The following is a 23,308-nucleotide window of genomic DNA, read 5'->3' on the forward strand; positions in this document are numbered from 1 at the left end:
AAAACAGAAAAGAATGAAAACGAAACATTGAAAGAAAAATGTAAAAAAAAAAGATCTGTGGTAACGATAAGTGAGCGTGCAGCGTTACTCTGAGAGCCAGAGTTTAAAGGTCCGGTCGTAGGAACAGGTTGCGATCAGCCCACCATCAGGGGAAATGTCCACACCCATCACCTGTAGGGGCAGAGTGTAACATCAGCATAACTTTTAGGGGTGGAGCCTAGTATTAAAGGTGAGTTCATGGTCCTGGTAATAACGAGATGCCTCGTCAGTGATGACGCTCACACTTAAGCGTGTTCCCGACAGCGACCGTTCATGTGCACTGCGTTCAGAATCTAAAAGTTCTTCACAGAAGGTTTTTTTAAAATCTGATAAAAACCAGTCAGAACTAAACAGAACTTAGTAGGATCAGTTTCAAGTTTGCACGCCTTTATTTCCTTGTAGCCTATCACCTACTATCCTTGCTTTTATTTACGAGAAGCACATTTTATTGCCACTGTATGGAAGGCTACACTTGCCCTTAACTTGAGCTGATTTACCAGTACACAACCTTTGAAGTCGATGCCAACAGACGGTTACAACGTCAATCAATAGTAAAGTATGTGATATGATGGTTGATTCTTTTATATTGAGTACAACTTTCATGTTCTGCCATGTTCATGTGCGTCACTAGAAAACCATACGTTACCAACTGGGCAACTGTTATCAAAATCTGGTCCCAGTTGCCGAACGGAACTAGAATCATCAGAGCGTCATGAGGTGTCGTTCACGAGAACACGCGTCGTTCGCAAAAATGTTTTCCCCATAATCTATATATATTAGTGCAGCCCTAATTACTACGACATGTAGGTTGTTTGCGATTACAGCATGGTTAATCCCATCTAGCCTACCTATATTGTGTATAGAAAAGGGCGTGGCCTACCTTTCCCTCGTGTCCTGCCAGGGTCTTCAGAGGCGACCAACCAGGATGACTCCAGGCCTTTGCCGTGTTGTCATAGGCGCCCGTCAACAGGAAGTGACCGTCGGTGGCTACAGGAAGTAGGGAGGGGGGAGTCCATTACTGTTGCAGAGAGCACCAACTACTACAGTTCAACTTGATACTATAATACTACAGCACTTACAGTGGAGGAAATAATTATTTGATCCCTCACTGATTTTGCAAGTAATGGTAGGTTTATAGAGAGACAGAATATCTAAAAAAATAGCACATTAAATAAAATATATTAATTGTTTTGTATTTCATTGAGTGAAATAAGTATTTGATCCCCTATCAAAACATTGCTTAGTACTTGGTGGAAAAACCCTTGTTGGCAAGTACAGAGGTCAGACGTTTCTTGTAGTTGATAACCAAGTTTGCACACATCTCAGGAGGAATTTTGGACCACTCCTCTTTGCAGATCCTGTCCAAATCTTTAAGGTTTCGAGGCTGTCGCTTGGCAACTCGAAGCTTCAGCTCCCTCCACAGATTGTCTATGGGATTAAGGTCTGGAGACTGGCTAGGCCACTCCATGGCCTTAATGTGCTTCTTCTTGAGCCACTCCTTTGTTGCCTTTGCTGTATGTTTTGGGTCATTGTCTTGCTGGAAGACCCATCCACGACCCATTTTTAGTGTCCAGGCTGAGAGAAGGAGGTTGTCAGCCAGGATTTCGCGGTACACGGCCCCATCCATCTTTCCCTCGATGCGGTGAAGTTGACCTGTCCCCTTGGCAGAGAAACACCCCCAAAGCATAATGCTTCCACCGCCATGCTTGACGTTGGGGATGGTGTTATTAGGGTCATAGTCAGAATTCCTGTTCCTCCAAACGCAGCGGGTCGAATTGATACCAAAGAGCTAGATTTTGGTTTCATCTGACCACATCACCTTCAGCCAAGCATTCTCTGAAACATCCAGGTGTTCGTTGGCAATCTCCTGTACATGTGCCTTCTTGAGCAGGGGGACCTTAAGGGCACTGCAGGATTTTAATCCATTACGGCGTAGTGTGTTACCAATGGATGTCTTGGTGACTGTGGTCCCAGCTGCCTTGAGATCATTAACAAGCTCCTCCCGTGTAGTTCTGGGCTGATCGCTCACGTTTCTCAAGATCATTGATACCCCACGAGGTGAGATCTTGCGTGGAGCCCCAGACCGAGGGAGATTGACATTGTAATTTTGTGCTTCTTCCATTTTCGAATAATCGCACCTATAGTTGTCACCTTCTCATCCAGCTTCTTGCCAATGGTCTTGTAGCCAATTCCAGCTTTGTGCAAGTCTACAATCTTGTCAAAAATATTGTAAAGCGAAATGACTAATCTGTGGGAGCCAGAATCCTTTATGGTTGATAGGGGATCAAATACTTATTTCACTCAATGAAATGCAAATCAATTTCCATATATTTTTTTATGTGATTTTCTGGATTTTTTTTTTTAATATTCTGTCTCTCACTGTTAAAATAAACCTACCATTAAATGTATAGATGATTATTTTCTTTGTCAGTGGACAAACTTGGAAAATCAGTGAGGGATCAAATAATTATTTCCTCCACTGTATATAATACTACAGTAATACTACAGTAATACTACAGTAATACTGACGCTGGAATCGAACAGCGGACAGGAGGTTCTGGTGAGCGGCGATTGTGTAGATGCACTTCCGGGTGCGCAGGTCCCACACCTTGCAGGTGTGATCACCACTTCCTGTAGCCGCATGCCAACTGGTAAGAGACAGGAAGTAGGTTATGGACACAGGAAGTAGGGTTTAGACACAGAAACTAGCTCTAGGTTCTACTGAAAAAGAACAGAAGAGAATAAATAAAAAATAACAGTTCATTTTCTGGGACCTTGAACTTAGTTAAAAATCCTAAATTGTGAACTTCAACGTGAACTAGTTCATTTTAATGTGTGTGAACTGAACTCTGAGCTAGCTCTTGTGAAGTGTGACCTTGCACAACACTGACCATAGCATAACATCTGATGACAATAAAGTGAAGAAGAGCAAAGATAGAAGGCTTTGAGTAGAGGTAGTCACGCAATGCTGGATAGTAAATCAACAATATTAAATGACAAAACAGTTGACAGTGTGATGTCAATTTTTGAGCTGATGACACCAAAACGGTCCACATTCCCCAAGGAGGAGGTCCTCATGAGAAGATAGCTCCAGAACATTCGGTGGAATAAGAATAAAGATCAGACCCAGAACAACAGAAGAGGGGCTGAGCAGATTACCCGTTAGGAGAGAAGCAGACGCTGTAGATCTCCTTCAGGTGTCCCTCCAGGAACATGATGCAGCGCCCCGTGCGGAGGTCCCACAGCCGTCCGAAGGCGTCCAGCCCGCTGCCAGAACAAACTCAATATTAAATAGGTTAAGAAAATGACTCTCTTTAGCTGAAGGGCGTGTGTGTTGTGAGGCGTGGGTCTGACGGTGTGTGCTGGTTGGGTTACCCAGTGAGGGCCAGAGATCCGTCTGGGTGAAAGTGGAGGTCGTGGACTCCTTTACTGTGACCCTCCTGGTGCAGGATCTCCTCCCGGAGCTCCAGGTCCCACAGGCGCCACGAGTTGTCATAGCTACCAGAGAGAGAGAGAGTCCGTTTTGGGAAGAAGGCCTTGGGTACGGGTCATTTGTATAGGGTTTCTGCAGGCTTCTACAAGTCAAGTCTTCAATTTAAAGACCTTTTTAAGACCTATTTCACCTCCATACTGGAAAAAAAAAAGTATGAAAGATATGAAGGAAAATCAAAGTCCCAGAATTACTTGCAACTTTTAATGTATTCATATTCAAAAGAACATGACTACGCAGAACAGTGAGTTGTAAGAGTAGAATATGCGATGCTTCATTAACCCAAAAAATAGATCCTACAAGAGACATTGTAGACGACATCAAATGTCTGCAGTTGGTGGTTAATCGAACTGTTAGTCGGCCGCTATATGTCTGGACTGGCAGAGAAAGTCTAAAATGTTAAACAAGTAACTAGATGTCTCAGACCAGCCCCAGCCAAAATGTTCCCACAATAGTAATGTGTCTTATGACCATCACACGGACCAGGTGAATAAAGGCTGCTCGGTGGTGTATACTTTTATATCGGAGAGCGTGATCGAATTCAGCTTGTGACTCTGAACCAGATGAAGCTCTGCTGAGCTCTGCTTCATCTGAACCAGATGAAGCTCTGCTTCAGATGAAGCTCCACACGTTTTTCAGATGATCCCAAATAAGCTTGTGCCACATGCATGCGATCAGGAACCAGATAGCTTGGGAACCGTTTCAGAGTTACAGCAGTTGTGGTTAGTGCAGTGTGGGTCGTGCTGGGACTGGACTTTAATGCTCCTGATGTGAATACTGAACAGTATGGGGTGATGGCAGGCGTTTTCCGGTGGCTTGTTACATTGGATATGTTTATCAGACGATCCCATGCAACCCCATGCATCCAAGTCCCCAAACTAGAGAACCAAAGGGTCAAATGTTATGTTCTTGTTATTCTACCCAAAACCCTTTGTGAACATTCCAGTCTGCTGAACGCAGGCGTGTTCTTTTCGTGACGTCTGACCTCACGACCAAGGGGCCCCAGGGCGGTGTGTGTGGACCTCTGTCTGGGCAGCGGTGGAATGTGATGTCCGCAAGAAAACCGGACTTATCAGATGCTTATTGTATAACGCCACTGTGTGTGCTGATGGTGAAGCTTCGTCTGACCAGCAATTTATTCAAACAAAGCGATTTATCGTTCCTAAAACTCTTACCCAAAACACATTTTTTCAAATCAGTGTTTGAATTCCAGATGAAAAGGTGAGTTCATTGGCGCTTTACGTGGACAGGCTAACCTGATCACACGCAGAATGACTTCTATAGAACAGGCTGCTCACGGTGAGTGTGTTCTCCACCCTGCCCGGCAGGGGAGCGAGCAGCTAACGCGAGCAAACCAGACAGCAGGAGCGGAGTTTAGCTACAGAGCAGACAGAGGAGAAGACCCGCCCACCTCTGCCTCTCATTGGCTAGTCCTCGTTGATGACTTGGATGAGAAGTAGACCCCCTCACCCAATGTGTTTTTTGGAGCTCTACACAATTTGCACCCCTGATAATACATGATGTTATATTTCATTAAATATGATATAATGTATACCAGCTGGTTCCCAGGAACCTTCCAGAAGGGTGCCAGGCAAGGCGGGAGACTCGCGACATGTGACCCTCAATGTCGGCCACTGGTTCGTCACTATGGCAACAGGAAGAAGGAAGAAGTTAATTTGTGAGTCGTGATGTTTGAAAAGGTGTGACATCACATCCTGTTCCTGCCCTGACCTTTGGAGGTTCCAGAGCTTCACGACCCCGTCGGTGGAGCAGGACGCCAAGTTGACGTCCGATTGGTCCAGCGAGAGGGTGGAGCCTGGCCTGAACACCACCGCCCCCACGCTGGTGTTGTGACCTGAGAGGGAGAGGAGCACACTGGTTACTAACTAACCCTAACCCGCTGACCCACTACCCGCCGTCTAGACCAGCCACAAGCAGCTCATAGAACAACTGCGCCAGTGGCAAAAATAGGGCAGGATCATCTAAAGGGAAAAATGTGGGCAATGTTTGTTTCCGTCGCGTCGGAGGAGATGTCCACATGTACAGTTAACTAACCTCTGAGGGTCCGGATCAGCTGACTGTCGGGCACGGACCACAGCTTACAAAGACCACTCCTGCAACCCCACAACATATACTTTATATCACTATATGATATATATCAAATTATACACATATAAATTATATATATTATTTATGTTCAGGGATGATTAACCTAATAAATTAACCCATTACTTTGCGTACATTTTATAAATTCTTGATCTTAAAAAAATGTGTCACTTCTGCGCTCTGAGGCCATAGTGGATCACTGGGCTCTGAGTGGATCACTGGGCTCTGAGTGGATCACTGGGCTCTGAGTGGATCACTGGGCTCTGAGTGGATCACTGGGCTCTGAGTGGATCACTGGGTAGGTGTAGCACGCAAAACCATGGATAAAACCAATGAGGTGACACAAGATTTAATAGTCTCTTTGGCAATTACCAACATTTTCTCAAATTATTACATGTACTAAACTACAACCAAAAGTTTTAGAGTAATGTTGTGATGTTCAAATACAAAACTAATGAAGGATACTTCATTAGAATATTTTGGGCTAGCTTATTTTTAAATGTGCAACGGCAACAAAGGAGGCCGTAGCCAGCATGTTGGCGTCAGGACTGACGGTGGCAGATCTTGATAGACACATATTATTATATTGAATTATATATTCTCCTCATTATTCTAACTTGTTTTATTAGTCGTACCAGGAGGCCGTGGCCAGCATCTTGGAGTCGGGGCTGAACTGACAGTAGGAGATCGGACGGTCGTCTCCGATCTGGGAGCAGAAGTTGTTGAGATTCTAGAAAGAGAAAACCAGGATGAGACAAAGAAACGCTGTTGTCAAGATGTTATGGCTACTGTTGTCATGGGGACAATTGCTCATAGTCATGATAAAAATGTTATTGTATTAATATTGTATTCCCATGGTAACGATGACGTTGTGGTAACGGCATTAACAAAAGTGGTGTACCTGCAGGTTCTTGTGGAGCTCCTGCTGGCGGATGGTACGGGCAGACTCTGACACGTCCTTCTGGAGACGGGCCTCATCCAACCTCTTTACAGCTCTACCAGGGCAAGAGATACAGTCACTACCAGAGAGACAAGCCTCATCCAACCTCTTTACAGCTCTACCAGGGGAAGAGATACAGTCACTACCAGAGAGACAAACATCATCCAACCTCTTTACAGCTCTACCAGGGCAAGAGATACAGTCACTACCAGAGAGACAAACATCATCCAACCTCTTTACAGCTCTACCAGAGAGACAAGCCTCGTCCAACCTCTTTACAGCTCTACCAGGGGGAGAGATACAGTCACTACCAGAGAGACAAGCCTCAGACAACCTCTTTACAGCTCTACCAGGGGAAGAGATACAGTCACTACCAGAGAGACAAGCCTCAGACAACCTCTTTACAGCTCTACCAGGGGGAAGAGATACAGTCACTACCAGAGAGAGAGAGTTATATCACTCTACCCGAGATAGAGCGAGTGTGCTAGCTGGGACCCACCTGGGTAGGGAGTACTTGGCCAACCAGAGACGAGCTTCTTTGAGGGAGGCGGGGCCTTCGTGGTACCAAGTCTCCTGGCGCTGGACACATGTTATATATAATATAATATATACATTTAAAAAAGCATATATACTATAATTAATAAAATATATATCAAATTGAATCTAATATTTAATTGGTTCTCAAACTGTGGTACGCGTCCCACTGGTGGTACACAGAGGAATTTCCAAAAAATAAAAATAGGCCTATATATTATTTTCTCACACACACACACACACACACACACACACACACACACACACACACACACACACACACACACACACACACACACACACACACACACACACACACACACACACACACACACACACACACACACACACACACACACACACCTCATCTTGGGGGCGTGGTCGGGAGCTCTCCAAATCCTTTTTGGACTTGCTCAGGGCGTCGCCCCCGACAACTGAAAGAACCGCCCTCAGCCTAGAAAGATATAGAGAGGCAGTTATAGAGCTATACAGAAAGAGAGAGAGATATGGTAATAGACATATATAGCGAGGGACATATGGCTATAAAGAGAGAGAGATATACAGAAAGTGATATTGAGGGAGAAAGTAACAAAATAATTTAACCTCTCCCGGCGGTCGGCTGGCCCCTCCCCAAAGAGCGTGATTGGCTCGCCAAGCTTCCGCAGGCAACCTTTGACCTCACTGTCATCAGTGGAGATTGCTAGGTGGCGCGCGCGGCGGCGACGCTCAAACTCCACGAGCACATCGGACTGGCGCTCCCCACTTGGACCGCTGGCACTGCGGTCCTCGATCTCCAGAAACTCCCCTAGGGAGAGGGAGCATTCAAAGAGATACATTGTTTATACATCATCTGCACAGAGAGAAACAGCTCACACAGACAGCTAGCAGCTAACCCCTCGCTTTTAATGCAGGGGTCTATAGGTACCTGTAGCTCGCAGCTTTGGAGTAGCTTGTGAAAAACTTCCATCTTCAATTACAAATTGGTGATCCCACCATTGCGACTAAACACCTAAAGTCTCACGCAGAGGTCTCAAACCTCTGCCACCAGAAACACCTGTAGTAGCTCTAAGTGGTTCAATCATCAGATACAACATGATGATCATCACTCATAGTGGCTGACACATAGTGGCTGACACATAGTGGCTAACAGCTAGCAGCTAACAGCTCGCCACCTGAAGAGATGTTGATGTTTCCAGCCTTGATGCCGGCCTTGATGGCATCACTTCCTCCTTTAGTCCCGCCTCCGGCCTCTCGGCCAATACGCTGTCTCTCCTGCCCCTCCAGGCTTCCGTAGAAGATCCGCGTGCGCTTGGTGGAGCGTGGAGCATCTTCATCGTCAGACATCTCGGCTGGCCAACAGGACCGCTAGAGGAGCACAACTCATCACATTACTGAACAACAGGACCGCTAGAGGAGCACAACTCATCACATTACTGACCAATGCTAGAGGAGCACAACTCATCACATTACTGAACAACAGGACCGCTAGAGGAGCACAACTCATCACATTACTGAACAACAGGACCGCTAGAGGAGCACAACTCATCACATTACTGAACAACAGGACCGCTAGAGGAGCACAACTCATCACATTACACACATTTGTACTCTTAATGATTCATCATTGTAATGAATTATAAGGAGTGATATCTAAGGTTCTCTACTTACTACAGAAAGTATTGTAGTGAGGGTCAACCTAGAATGTAAATCTTTTTAAGAAGTTCTGGATTGTTTCTTTAATAGAATAAGGATGTTGTTTGACTTGAATGTGATATATGTTAATCCTGAGTTTACACCCCCAGGACCTTTTATAACAACCCTTCCTTACAGATGTAAATCATTTTAGATTTCAAGTTACCCTTAGTGTCTTGTAAATTATGCACGGAAACGTTATGCTTAAAGATACAAGTTTAACAAATCAGAGAAATAGGAATCACACACACACACACACACACACACACACACACACACACACACACACACACACACACACACACACACACACACACACACACACACACACACACACACACACACACACACACACACACACACACCTGGTTTGAGTGCATCTTGGCCCATGAAAATAAATAATAATAATAATAATAATAATACAACTATCTCTTGTTTCTATGATTCAGCACCTAAATCTGTGCATTTCAATTATACGTACTCGCATGATTCTTGCACTTTTTGGGCAGATTGTACACAACAGATTGTACACAAGAACATACAAACAGTTAACAGTATATAAAGAACACATTCAGGGACATGAACAGAGGTATGTCGGTGTAAAAGTGATAAACCATAAACTGACATGTGTATATTTATGAGGGTGCACTAATACATTATATATAGTAGTATAATAGTGATAAACAGATATTTTAACTTACCGAACAGAACGTTGTATCGGACAGCACAGACGCGTTGTAACCCGGAAACTAAAATTTACATTACGTAGTTTCCGTTTCCGGGTGTCTACCTTTATATTGAATATAAAACGTTTATATTTCATTCGTATTGTATGTTAAATATGTATCTTGTATCTAAAATATTTAAATTAGACCAAGCCACAAGCGACTAAAATGAAATTGCGACCGCTTAGTCCCTCAAATGAAAATATAAGTATGAATGTCTTTAAAGTACATTTAATATATGTTATATATTTTCAACAATCTCTATCACGTTAATGTGTTACAGTTCATATTTCTACCCGTGTTATTATCTAATCTACTGATAAGCCGGAGGAGCACCGGGCGGGAGAGGAAGAGGAGGAGGAGGAGGAGGAAGGTGACGCGCTCCCGCTGCTGCACGATCACATGCTAACAACATGCTAACAACATGCTAACGCTCATCTGTGACCATCGCTGAAAATACCCAAGTACTGTGCAAGTGTAAGTGATGTCATTCCAATATATATTTAGAAGTGCAATACACATGACACAACCATATATAAACAATACAACTATATAGTGTTATCCAGTGGTGAATGTCCTAGAGTAGCAGCATACTGTAGTAGCATACTGTGTTGACTCTGTTTACATTTTCTCGGCCTGCTATCGTTCAGTGTTGGACCAGAGTAGCATCTACCATAGTAGCAGGCTGCATGTAACCCTAACTATATACTACAGCCCTACATGCATTCAGCCATCTATGTACCGTACCTGTGTGTGTGTGTGTGTGTGTGTGTGTGTGTGTGTGTGTGTGTGTGTGTGTGTGTGTGTGTGTGTGTGTGTGTGTGTTACATTTGTATGTCTTATTTAACTTTTCAGGTAGCCTAGAGCAATATTTGAGTGCAATATTTCTACTCTAATTCTATTTTCCCCATGCAGTCGTGTGTGTGTGTGTGTGTGTGTGTGTGTGTGTGTGTGTGTGTGTGTGTGTGTGTGTGTGTGTGTGTGTGTGTGTGTGTGTGTGTGTGTGTGTGTGTGTGTGTGATCATCACAGAGACATTTTTTGCGAATTGTTTGTGCTGCCTTGTATATTTAATTAAAACTGATTTTTTTTATGTTTTAAGTTAAGCACACGTATCAACACAAAGAACCATAAACGAGGGACAGGACGTGTGCGGCAGCAGAAAGAGCTTTGAGCCGTCATGTTGCGTCGCAAGCCCACCCGCCTGGAGCTCAAGATGGATGACACAGAGGAGTTTGAGAGCATCAAGAAAGAGCTGGAGGTCTGTCTTCCCGTCTCGTCTGTCTTCCTGTCTTATCTGTCTGCCTGTCTGCCTAGATTGATGGATGGATATCGGCAAGATTCCAGTAGTCATTTTATAGCCGCTTGCATTCTCAATATCCAATGTTCATTTAGTGGAACTGCCAGTCAGTCACCTGCAAGACCTGGTTAATCTCTGGCTATGCCTCCTTGAGTTCCTTGGAACTCTACAACTACACAATCCCATTTTTTTTTTTTCTATCTTCTCCCACCTCCTCAAATTTCCCCGCCCCCCAGCTGTCACCACCTGTCCTACAGTCTTCCTCTCCTACTCTACCTTCCTCTCTCCCAAAGAGGTATGGTCGCTGGTTACCCCCACCAATCAACCTGCCCTCTGCATCCTATCCCCTCTCACCTTCTTCAGGCTATCAGCCCGACCTCCTTCCTTTCTCTCCCATCTCATTCACTCCTTTGACTACTGGTTGCAAACGCTAAGCAGCAAGAGTGAACCCTCCTTTTAAAGAACACACTCAACACATCTGATGGAAGGAATTACCAGCCTGTCTCTCTTCAACCACTTATTTCCAAAACACGCGTGCAGTCTTTTCCCAGCTGTCTGCGTATCTTCACCAGAACCACCTCCTCGACCCTCACCAGTCTGGAGTCAAGGCAGGCCACTCAACTGAGACTGCCCTTCTTCCCTTCACAGAGAATCCCTGATCCCTACATTTAGCTAGCAGCAGTCCCGCGGAGAGCTTCATTGTTGAGCAGCTGAGGGTTGAACCTGGATGATGACCAGTAGCCCTAGCAGCCGCTCAACTTAATCTTGATTGTTTGCTGTCCTGGCTCCACGATGGAGGAACGAGCTCCCCACTGACCTTAGGACAGCTAAAAACCATCCCATCTGTTCAGACTGCGTCTTGGCCCTTGGGAAACTTTATGTACTCGAGTGATTCTTGCACTTTTTTGGTTACACTTGTATTGTTGATTACAATAATTTGAAGTTGCTTTGGAGAAAAAGTCTGCTTAATTAAGTGCAAGTGCATCAGTTGTACACAAAGATGCATTATGGGTACTAAGATTTGTATGCAACTATCCCGTGAACGACTTGTAACGCGGCCTCCGTCTCTCAGAACAGGAAGCGTCAGCGCGAGGAGGTGTCCTGCCCCTCTGGGGGCGGGGCGTCAGACGGGGAGACCCACCCCTCGCGGGCCGACGTCATCAACGAGAGGATCGGCTTCAAGCCGCAGCCCAAGATGGCCGCACCGCCCACCTTCTTTGGGAATTTGTAGAAATAAATGTACATTTTAGGCGTTGATTCCAGCAATTTTTCTGTCAATATTTTTTATAATAAAGTGAAAACAGCACAAAAAATTATCTACATACATTACACACAAGTACATTTTTTTATAAAAAGACATTTAAATCTTTATTTTTTGATAAACATTCACATACTCCACAATATTCAGTATTCTGCTTATTCTACAATTCCACATTTTACTTAAACTTTTCTCCTTGGATATTTCCATCAACATCGACTACAATTTTATATTAAGAATTATTTTGTACAAAAAGATAACTTTTTTTTACTTTTCTAAAGACCAGACATCTGATTTCATTTGTATTACTCAATGACATTAGTAACCAGAAGCCAGAATCCACTGAGTTAGAAAACAAACCAAACGCACCATTTATGTGTATTTCTTCATGTTTTACTGGTTGCCTGAATCCCTTCCTGGTTTGGCCAGGGGACCCACCCCTCTCCTTCACTTCAACAAAACTCTAAATATAGAGATATTTAAACGGTGAGACACCCTGCTGCGTTTACTTTCTTCACATTTTCTTTAAGACACAATTTGCACATTTGTTAAATGTTATTTTTTTTATATTAAGGCGATTAGTGTTGCATCCTAACAGAATATAAAGAAAAAAACGACTTGCTACCACTCTAAGGGATATAAAATGCTAGTAGTTTGGTATGGTGTGTGTCGGCAAAACACTATCTTCTTCTGGCTAAATAGGTCCTATGATTTGGCGCTAAAATTGGCAAATCATTTTAAGGTGTATATAGGTTTGTTGTTATTTCTCAACCCTGTCGACAGCTTTGAATTCAACATAATTTACCTGCTCTGGAATCTCCATCTCTATCTGTAGGCCTGAATAAGATATCAGAGCTCGATTAGCCAACATAGCAGCCGGTTAGTTGAATTAGCATGGCTAAGCTTCAGCATTTATAACATCAATATATATGTGGATTTCAATGTTACTACTTAGAAAGCACAAGTGATTACTTCAAAGTGTGTAAAATGTTAATCAAATCACTAATCAATAGCACCCTGTGCTAACAGAGCAGGTGACTACTACTCCACTAGCCTCCACATATTTAGTTCTTGATTGTCCCTTCAAACTAAATGCTATAAATCATCAGCTGCAAATGCTAGCTGGCTACATTTGCTAGCAGATTGGTGTAAACAGACAGACAACCAATGTCCCCACTTCTCTTGATTGGCTGACTGTTAATGTAACCATATCAGGCTAACTAGCCTGCTATAATAGTTTCCAGCTACATAGAAGTTGATTCTTGCTAAACCAGCTAACAAGTTCAACTACTTTCAGCTAGCTAGCCATAACAGGCCTACAGTAGTTTAAACTAGCTGGCTAGCCATAACACACTAAAGCTGCTGTAATGATAATGCACAGGTAACTACTTTCATACGATTCAAAAATCAAAGACAATTAAAAAGAAAATCAACAAAAATTGAACAAAATAAGACTGCACTAGCAGCTAGTAAATCCTCTAGTGACAGCAAGCTGCTAGTGACAGCTAGTTAGCCGCTAGTGACAGCTAGCTAGTTGGAAGACAGCCGGCGGTTAGTGACAGTGTTCAGTGATGTCCACGACCACCGCCTTGCGCCAGCTGAACAGGAAGTAGCCGGCCCCCGCGCCGAGGGCCACGGCGATGCACAGGAAGCCGTTGTAGGTCATGAAGATCAGCATGAGCATGTAAGACACGCTCACCTGGAGCACATGCAGCAGGGTCTGGACCAGGTGAGGCACACTCAGCATCCGCTGGCTGCCCGGGGGGGGGGGAGAACAGAGGAACACAGGGAAGAGAGGCTTTGTGATTGGCTGAACATTGAAATAGGATGACAGCAGCAAATATGTTCTGGTCAGAGTCTCAGCTGTGTAAAGTGTAGCTGCCACTACTCATGTTCAAGCTACATTCACATGTTTGGCACTGCTGTCCAAATTCATCTGACAACCTTCATGATGGAATCAAGGATATGCATCAAATGGAGCTTTTCTTTTTGATCATTAATTATACAGATTCATTCCTTCCTTGCAAACATGTAAAAAGAAAACAAAATTCATGATTAGATATGTTTTGATTTTAAGAAGCAAAGTAATAGTAATAGCCAGGTGGCACCCAGGTCTGACCAAGTCAACCGAGGTACGTACCGAACCGTGACTTCAGTGTATAGTTACACCCCTACTAGTCACTAACTAGGTAACTTACCCCTACTAGTCACTAACTAGGTAACTTACCCCTACTAGTCACTAACTAGGTAACTTACCCCTACTAGTCACTAACTAGGTAACTTACCCCTACTAGTCACTAACTAGGTAACTTACCCCTACTAGTCACTAACTAGGTAACTTACCCCTACTAGTCACTAACTAGGTAACTTACACAATGCGCTGTTGAATAACGTCTGACGTGAGACTCGATCCCCTTCAGAGACTAATTAGCGTACTGGTGCTGTTTATTTGTGGTATACTGTATGCATATATATTAATATTTGTGCTTGGTATATTGTTTTTTTCTGTGCATGATTAATAATGGAGCTACAGAACCAACTATTTGAATGGGACATTTTCCAACGGCCACAATGTAATGAGAGGGCGTTGACCCTTCTGAAAGAGTAATGGAACACCGGACTGTTGTGACCCAGCCATAGTCCATCCCAGACCATCTTACCCGACAGTCTTGTGGGTCTCCACCAGCACTGTCCCCTCGCCTCCAGGGACCGGCATGGAGTTGTAGCGGACGTTGACCTGACTGCGCCGCAGCAACGCCTCGCGACCGATCTTCAGCCCCTCGTACAGCAGAGCCAATAAGAACACAGCCACGCATGCCCCCGCCATCTCTGATTGGAGGAGAGGGTAAAGAACAAAGTGGGAAGAAAATAGAATGAGTAATAGAAATAGAATTACTAACTACAAATAACAATGAATAAGGAGCCACAATAACAACTTTCTTTATTCATAGTTGACTGGTTATGTGATTCATAAAGTGGATTATTAAAGATTGATATGAGAATGACCTCCTGCTGAGTTGATGATCAATCCGTTGAAGAGGAGCTCGACATTGGTGTAGGCGAAGTTGAAGGTCATCGCCTAGACAAACACAACCAGTCAGTCAATACAACATCTACAAGAGAGTGGCTCAGAGCCGTCCTCGGACACGACATCCGGGTGCTTGTTCCAAATGTGGTACAGCACAGTATTTCCCCTGGGATTCAGTTGTAGCCCCCCCCCCCCCCCCCCCCACCACCACCACCAATTTTCTGTATAAAATATTCACGGGGGGTTAATGCACATGCAGTACATGTGTGAGGCTGTTTTCGCCCTCATGCATGAGCGAGCAGTAGTGGTTCCAAGTGCATTTCTCTGAAAACGATACATTTCAGGGGCTGTATTCACAAAGAATCCTAGGGCTAGCTTAGTGGTGAATTTAGGATAAAATCCTAAAAATAATGGGAGTGTCAGTCTTAAATTTAGGACTCCTCATTTATTTTACTAAGAGCAATTCACAAAGTATTTTAGGCCTAAAAGCACCTAAGTCTAGGAGAGCTTAAAAGTCCTCGAGAGGTGTCCTTACTCAGTAAGAGCTATTCACAAAGAATCTGAAAATGGCTGCATCGAGACCAAATGTTTGGAGACAGAAGAATGCGAATTGATAGAGATAGGCTACATCATGTGGGTATCAAACTTGTGGTTGAATTAGTGCGGGATGCAATAACGTCCCCAACAAACAGGAATAACCCCATCAGTCTGGAGATAAAATTAACACTAATAATATAATGCAAACAATATAGGAATATGGCAACCATCAGTGATGGTTAAAACACACGGGGGCAATGTTACAAATGTACCTTTAAGTACCTTAATTATTTAATATAAATTATTTAATATTTATTTATAAATATAAATAAATCACTTAAACCATCCTTATTTGTCTCATGGATTAATAGTAATACATCACTTTAATCATAATTATTTCAGATATTGTTTCATTGATCAAGGTAGTAAATCACTTGAATCAATATTTATTTTATATAATAATAGGAATAAATCACTTTAATAATAATAATGATCATTATTTAAACAGTAGCACTGTAAGTTTCAAGTAAAAAATAATAGAACATCTCTTACTTATGATTACTATCTAATCATTTATTGTAAGATGATTTATTGTATTAAGTTTATAATTAGCTCAGTAGCAATTTGTCCTGGAACCAGTTTGCTTGCGTTTCACGTCTTTGTCTTTGCTTTCATTCATCGTGATAGGAGGACTTGAACGGTGGTATGGGCTGATATTTAAAGTGTTTAAGTGCTTGAAATATGCTGATTGGATAATAGTTTGCAGGGTGCTTTTAATTACTTCCTTGATATAATGCAATGTACGTATTTTTATTGTTTGCTTTCTCTCTCTCTTTAACATGCATGCATACAACATCATTATCGTATCTGCACAAACGTGTCATCATGCGTGTATTCTTCTAACTGCAATGTCAATAACTATATGATAGGACTTAATTTGTAGCCTAGGCTTTTTCCTTATTTTTTGTTGATTTAGTGGGCTCGTTTGTGGGATATTGCGGATGCGTTTCACCGAGACCACCTGCGCACTCTACAACCAATCACCGTACTGGCCGTCACTCTTAGTGATTTATCCTTAGTATTAGTAGGTCTCAGTGGCTTTATGAATTACTTTCAAGAAAAAACTCCTACGTAAAAACTTTTAGCAGGAGTTAGGAGCACTCCTAGCGGTGAGATAAAAAGCTTTGTGAATACGGCCCCAGATCATTACACTGCAGTACTTACCCGTCAAACATTTTGAGGTACAATATAAAACCTTGTAAGTGAAGGCGAAGTTGCAGGACTGTGATATATATATTATAACCAAGCTCCGTTAAACAAGCTTCACTTTTTATCTCACATTGCTAGCTAGCGAAGCCGTGTAAATGTGAATCAGTAGAGGCTTCTTCAGTGAGGAGAGGGAGGAAGATCCTCCTTTATTGAGAATAAAAAAATGTAGATTGCCCAGACTACTGTAATGAATTAATGCCCTTAAATATGACTACTTTAATGCCTTTGTACGTGTAATGTTTGTTTCCTGGGTAAAGGGACATTAGCACCCCCTATCGCCTATCGCCTATTGGATATTACTTCAGGGAGGACGTTCCTCCCTCAGCCTCCATTGACTCCCATTCATTTCTCGGGAACTACTGGCAGCCGGTGAGTTACATGGGAATCAATGGGACTAGCTAAGGGATCTGAATCGTGTCAACGTCTATTCACGAATAGGCTGGATCCCTGGCTGTGCTATGAACCAATAAGCAGGAGCCCTCGCTGCGCTATGAACCAATAAGAAGAAGTCCTGGCTGTGGAGCAGCCCGGAGGGAGGGTTTATCCCCTCAAGTCTCTAGGCTACGAGAACCAACAAACCCGTTCATATGCCTCGTTTCCACCAAGCGGTGCACTACTGTTCGTTGCAGTACAGTGCGGCTCTGTTTGCTTATGTTGGCGTTTCCACCTCCAAAAGTCAGCCGAAATAAACGCGCTGAGTCTACCTATTTTTTGGTACTCCACTGTTGGGTTCCCAAGCCGTCTGGAAGGGTGGCGAAAACGTGGAGTTACACTCGCCGTTACTCTGAAATCACTTCTCTATCTTTGCAACACAAACAGCGACACAAAATGAAGTCCCTCCATCTTATTTGGCTTAACACCATGACCAACATTCTGAAACATCCATTAACATCCACATTTGCCACAAACAATGTTAGGCTTACAGCCCATGTCAATCGTTGTGAAATGATGTTCTTGTTTCTTTAAATTGTTTGTTACTCTGACTGTTCTGTTTAATATTGTGGAAAGGATGTTAGTGAATGATTCAGAGCATGATGCATTTTAAATGGCATCACTTTTGGTCTTGTCTTCTTTTTTTTCTTAAAACAAGCTGAAAATTGTAGCTGAAAATAAACATAGCCAAATTACAACCAATAGCTTCAGTCATTGAGGGCAAAAATAGGCCCAATGATAGGCCCAGATTTTTAATTTAGTTTTACAAATCAAGAGTAGGCCTGATTTGACTAATTGGCTTTGCATCCTTTCCTTCTGCCCTTGTAGTCCAAGACATGCTGCCCACCAGCTTTCAAAGTACAATGCTGCCACTGGTGGATTTGTATCAATTTTATTCACATAATTATCCCTCCCTGCTATTTTAGTTTTTATTGTAGTTCACCAAAACACCCTGAAACAACTTGATTCTCACATACTTATGCCACCATACGCCACTAACAATGCAAGCAGGCCAATGGCAACCAAGAGCGCAGTCCTTCCTCCCTCACTTTAAAAACCACCAGCCGCCACTGATGTGAATCAACCGATAGACTCAACTTTTCCGGCAGAAAACTGGCCTCTATTGGCGTCTTTGCATTGACGCGAGTAGAGGTGAGTTTGTTTGTATGGATTCACACTGCGGTTTTTGGTGTGAACGCACCTTAATCATCACCTAGGCAACCAGCAATACGGGTCAACATTTACATCACTATGATAATAATGAACCTAATCAACTATGTTATCTCACCATCATATGGTGACTGCCACCCCCCATCGCCGGGGTGCCGTGGTCCATGGCGCTATGGTCCATGGCGCTGTGGTCCATCGTGCTGTGGTCCATCGCGCTGTGGTCCATCCCACTGTGGTCCATGGCCATGCTGCTGTGGTTCATTCCGCTGTGGTGTGCGTGGTCCATTGCATGGGGGAGGGGCTAGAGAGAAAGACAGACCAACAGTATTCATCCCGTCATAATACACTCCGTATCCACTCATAACAAACTCCTTGTCTACTCATAACAATCCTCATATACTCATTACACTCATCCATTTATGACACCCCTCATCCACTAATAACATTCCTCATCAACTAATAAAACTCCTCATCCACTCAAAAACTCCTCATCTACTCAAAAACTCACAACACTCTTCATCCATTCATAACACTCCTCATCCATTCATAACACAGCCACTGTTTACAATATCCCACGCACACAGTTTTCACAGAAGATGTGTGGAAACTAGGGGTGAAACATTACGCATATTCGTACCGACATTTTTTGGTACAGGTCTAACGGTTCGATGCAAATGAAATAAGTCCTGGACTTTATTGTCTTTTTATCCTCAATTGTATTTGATGTATTTTCATGTGTGTAAGGCATTTGTTTGATACAATTTAATAAATCTAAATGAAATAAAGAAAAAAATAGTAGTATTTATACTATATAATAGTAAATACAATTTTTACCCTGCTGTACCAAAATACATACCGAACCGTGACTTAAAAACAGAGGTACGTACCGAATCTTGATTTTTGTGCATCATTACATCCCTAGTGGATACCTATTGTCACTGTAGGGTTTATGTATTACAAATGTATGGGAATCTTAACGCCTATGGCGCAGCCCCTGATTGCGCAAAAGTAAAAGTATGTGTAGACGGAATATCTCCCAAGTGAGCAGGGCTCCAAAAGGTTTGGTACCGGACAAATAGAGGGACATTTCTGAAACCTGGTATACACCACTTACTGTATGTCTAATTTTTCTGTACAATTAAAGTTTTGGAAAAACATCCAACAAAAAACGTGTTATTCTAAATAACCAGCGGTCCTAATGAAACAATCTGGTATACATGCTCTATGGACATGACAGATTACAAAATGAAGAAGAAATTCTCAGGTATGCAGATATCTAAATATAGTTATGAGTGAACATTATTCCAACAATCAAAAGTCTGCCTCAGAAGAGGATATCTCCCTTAACAAGTGTATCAATTTGCCTAGCACAACTTCTGTGTCGATAGGTCAATCAATCACTTAATTTACAATAAGTTCTCAGCTAAGTGCTGGTTACCACGTGCCGTTGTAACATGTGTGCACGTGGCAGCGCACATGTTACCACGGCACGTGGCGCGGCCGCAAGCTGGTGCGAGGTCCCGTTCATCACTGCGCGCAGTTTTAATTTTAATTAATTTTAATTAACTTTTAACTAAATTCAAAATGGCGGAAAATATGGCTACCGGAAGTCATAGGTTCAAGAGGCTTGCTTGTGCAAAGCTTGCACTTTGCACACATATGCATATCCTCATGATGAACAAAAAAGTCTCTTGAACTGAACACTTCCGGTAGCCATGTTTTCCGCCATTTTGAAGAACACTTCCGGTAGCCATGTTTTCCGCCATTTTGAATTGAGTTAAAAACAGTAAATTCCCCAAGGATCCCAGGTTTTTCGACTTTGACAAAAATCCTTTGGCACATTTAATCTATGGCCCATTATCGTCAATCTGACATAAGGATTAGTCTGTACAATAAAGTTTAGAGCACCATTGAGTTCTAAAAGTGGTGTGGTTTAAACCACGAAAATAGTTAATTGCTCATATCAACATCAAGTTGGACTCCTATGATGTTGACCCAGATACAAAAGTTGTTCAGAATCTAATAGGGGTTATGCGGAACGCCCAGCGTTCGAACCGGAAAACAGGTGTAAACGGGTCTAATCATTTCCGCTTTTCACTTCCGTACACTGGTTGACTGCAGCGGTAGGTGATCTCCTGGTAACTTATAAGTTTTAGTGTATTCGTGTGATTAAAATTTCACAAATGTTAAAGTACCAGAAACGGCAACATCTGAACAGCAGTTTTTGTTGTGTGCCGAGCTGTTCTGTGTCAGGGAAATTTAACTCTAGCGTAAGTTTCCACCAGTTTCCAAAGGATGAGTCAGTTAGGGCGATATGGGTCCGAAACATTAGGCGTGATAACTTCGTTATAAGTAGACACACCACTGTCTGCAGTCGGCATTTTATGCCAGAAGATATCGTTGAAGGTGGCCGACGCCGTTTGAAACCCGGGGTGATTCCGGTGTTGTTCGCCTGGAACAACTACAGCCTGCCGGTCGCTCGGCTAAGCGTGTGGCAAAGGACACAGCGGCAAGAGGAGGAGGATGAGGGTGAGGTGCCGATCGATGCCAGCGTGGCTTTGTGTCACGACTACGATAGCAGACCAGAACCTGCATTTATGGACCTGGCCTACGAAAAAATCCACGCACAGCAGCAGGTCATCATAGAGCTACAGAGGCGACTGGAGGTTTCATTGGGGCAGAAGTTTGGACTTGAAAGATACAAGACCTCCGATGAGGACATCAGGTTTTACACGAGGTAGGAAACGTTAAAAAAGTTATTAATTCACTTCAGTGAATTCTGCTACTCCTTCTGTGTGTGCCAGTTATTCTGTCAATAAAGCTTCACTACACAGGAAGCTACTAGTTGTGCTAATTTCACATGACAATCAACATAGTCCACATTTTATGCACATATATGTATATGTATTGTGTGTTAAAGGTTATTGAATCTGTGATTAATAAGAAGTCTCAAAATCCCAAAGCTATGCCTACAAGATAGTTGAAGTATGTTGTAGGGATATTTTCTATTCTATTCTATTTTTCTACTTGATCAATCAGAAATACCCCCGAAAATTGTATTTTGTGTGGCCCAGACAGTTACTTGATCAATAAAGGATAAACATCTGCTCATGATGTATGGCTACAATCCAACATGTTCTTACAATTGCACCCCCCCCCCCCAGATTTGCCAGCTACCGCCATTTCAATGCATTTTGGTTGCATCAGGTTGAACCTGTCAGTAGGAGAATTGTCTGTGTTGGACAGTCTTCGTCAACCACAGTTCCTGATAAGACTGCTGACCCACCACGTAGACCAGTAAGTAGACCATCTGATTTTCTGTTTGTCTATGTTGTTGTGAATCGCGAGCAACACCAGCCACCCCACACACAGTCTGTTCAGCCTCCTGCCTTCTAGGAGAAGGTACAGGATCCTCCACAGCTGCTCCACCAGACTCTGTTTCATACACCAAGCGGTTAGAATGATAAATTCTCTTCCCTCACTCCCCAGCCACATGCTTGCACTATTACAGCTAGTCCCCTTGCACTGTACACTGCTGCCCTTCCTCTATACCTACTGTACATACCATGTCCATATTGTACATTGTGTATTACTTACTGACTGTCATTCTGCACTGTCAATGTCACAAAGATCTTAGTCTTATGCTGCTATTACGAACTGCATTTTTGCAGAGTGGGAAACGTCATCTCGATTCCTTTGTATATCTTGAGATGTGAAGTACTACAATAAAGCCACTTTGACTTTGAATATTTTCGATGTAGTGCTATGCTGTTACAAACACATTTGTCTTACACAATGTACTTCTTTCTTTGTACATTCTTACTAACAGAACCGCTGTCTACCGCTGATTGATGAGCTGTTCCTCTTTCTGGTCTATCTGTCTCTGGGTCTGAAGGAGAGGGATCTAGCGGACCGCTTCAACGTACATCAATCAACTGTTAGTAGAACAATTAGGACCTGGGCTAATTTTCTCTACACAGTTTTGGGTGCTGTGGGCATTTGGATGTCCCCTGATGCAGTCCGTGCCATGATGCCTGACGTGTTTGAAAAGTACTCTGACACACAGGTGATAGTAGACTGCACTGAACTAAAATGTCAGACGCCTTCCTCGCTCCTTTTGCAGAGTGAGATGTACTCCCAGTATAAGTCTCATACCACAGTAAAGGGAATGATTGGTGTGTCCCTGCATGGTGCTGTCACCTTTGTGTCAACACTGTACTCTGGTTCTATTAGCGACAAAGAAATGTTCAAGCAATCTGGACTCATCCCTCTACTAGATGAAAACATGGCTGTAATGGTTGATAAAGGCTTTACAATTGATGATTTAGTACCGGGCAAAGTACACAGACCACCTTTTCTGGAAAGGAACTCTCAGCTGTCTCATGAAGATGTTTTAGCTACTCAGGAAATTTCCAGGCTGAGAATACACGTGGAGAGAGTGATTAGGCGCATAAAACAGAATAAATTGTTTGATTCCATCATCCCTTTGACAATTAATGGTAGTATCAACCAGCTTTTCGCAGTAGCCTGCCTTCTATCTAATTATCAGAACAAACCATTGGTCAAGGCGTGGGCCAAATAGATTATCTAATTTACCCAGAGTTTCCCACAGCTTAGCCGCCTAAGCAACACACGCCTGCCGCCTTAACTACGTTGTCATATATATATTTTTTAATATAATATTTTAAAGTTCAAATTGCACAAATTCTTTAATTGTTCTTGTTTCAGTTATTTTGACAATGTTGAGTAGCACTTTTCTTTTAAATATGTGTAGAGTTCAAATTGCACAA

At 42.9% G+C, this 23,308-nt stretch overlaps 4 protein-coding genes across 4 annotated transcripts in view; 2 read left to right on the forward strand and 2 right to left on the reverse strand.

Annotated features, from left to right (window-relative positions):
• On the reverse strand, positions 1-9,518 carry prpf4 (pre-mRNA splicing tri-snRNP complex factor PRPF4). The gene is made up of 15 exons (XM_084483429.1): positions 9,503-9,518; positions 8,282-8,474; positions 7,713-7,914; positions 7,473-7,563; positions 7,075-7,154; positions 6,537-6,630; positions 6,271-6,365; positions 5,585-5,643; positions 5,261-5,384; positions 5,085-5,174; positions 3,415-3,537; positions 3,199-3,306; positions 2,569-2,687; positions 920-1,026; positions 1-171 (listed from the first exon to the last, which is right to left on the reverse strand). The coding sequence occupies exons 2-15, from the start codon at positions 8,451-8,453 to the stop codon at positions 85-87; spliced, it is 1,551 nt and encodes a 516-aa protein (XP_084339555.1). The 5' UTR covers positions 8,454-8,474; positions 9,503-9,518; the 3' UTR covers positions 1-84.
• Positions 9,519-9,871: 353 nt separating this feature from the next.
• On the forward strand, positions 9,872-12,086 carry cdc26 (cell division cycle 26 homolog). The gene is made up of 3 exons (XM_084482784.1): positions 9,872-10,003; positions 10,627-10,785; positions 11,897-12,086. The coding sequence occupies exons 2-3, from the start codon at positions 10,705-10,707 to the stop codon at positions 12,053-12,055; spliced, it is 240 nt and encodes a 79-aa protein (XP_084338910.1). The 5' UTR covers positions 9,872-10,003; positions 10,627-10,704; the 3' UTR covers positions 12,056-12,086.
• A 61-nt stretch (positions 12,087-12,147) lies between these two features.
• The window catches only part of slc31a1 (solute carrier family 31 member 1), a 15,324-nt gene continuing 4,163 nt past the window's right edge, over positions 12,148-23,308 (reverse strand). Inside the window, exons 2-5 of the mRNA XM_084482783.1 lie at positions 18,637-18,819; positions 15,089-15,161; positions 14,743-14,911; positions 12,148-13,836 (exon numbers count right to left, since the gene is read on the reverse strand). Of these exons, the coding sequence (XP_084338909.1) occupies positions 13,635-13,836; positions 14,743-14,911; positions 15,089-15,161; positions 18,637-18,804 (612 nt within the window). The 5' untranslated portion in view covers positions 18,805-18,819 and the 3' untranslated portion in view covers positions 12,148-13,634. The remainder of the gene's footprint in view (positions 13,837-14,742; positions 14,912-15,088; positions 15,162-18,636; positions 18,820-23,308) is intronic.
• Positions 20,903-23,308, forward strand: part of LOC311362843 (uncharacterized protein) — a gene marked incomplete at both ends in the record, with an annotated part of 2,473 nt that continues 67 nt past the window's right edge. The window contains 3 exons of the mRNA XM_084482730.1: positions 20,903-21,255; positions 21,683-21,815; positions 22,348-22,956. Of these exons, the coding sequence (XP_084338856.1) occupies positions 20,903-21,255; positions 21,683-21,815; positions 22,348-22,956 (1,095 nt within the window). The remainder of the gene's footprint in view (positions 21,256-21,682; positions 21,816-22,347; positions 22,957-23,308) is intronic.

The sequence above is a fragment of the Micromesistius poutassou genome, assembly GCF_964030765.1.
Source record: "Micromesistius poutassou genome assembly, chromosome: 18".
NCBI lineage: Eukaryota > Metazoa > Chordata > Actinopteri > Gadiformes > Gadidae > Micromesistius > Micromesistius poutassou.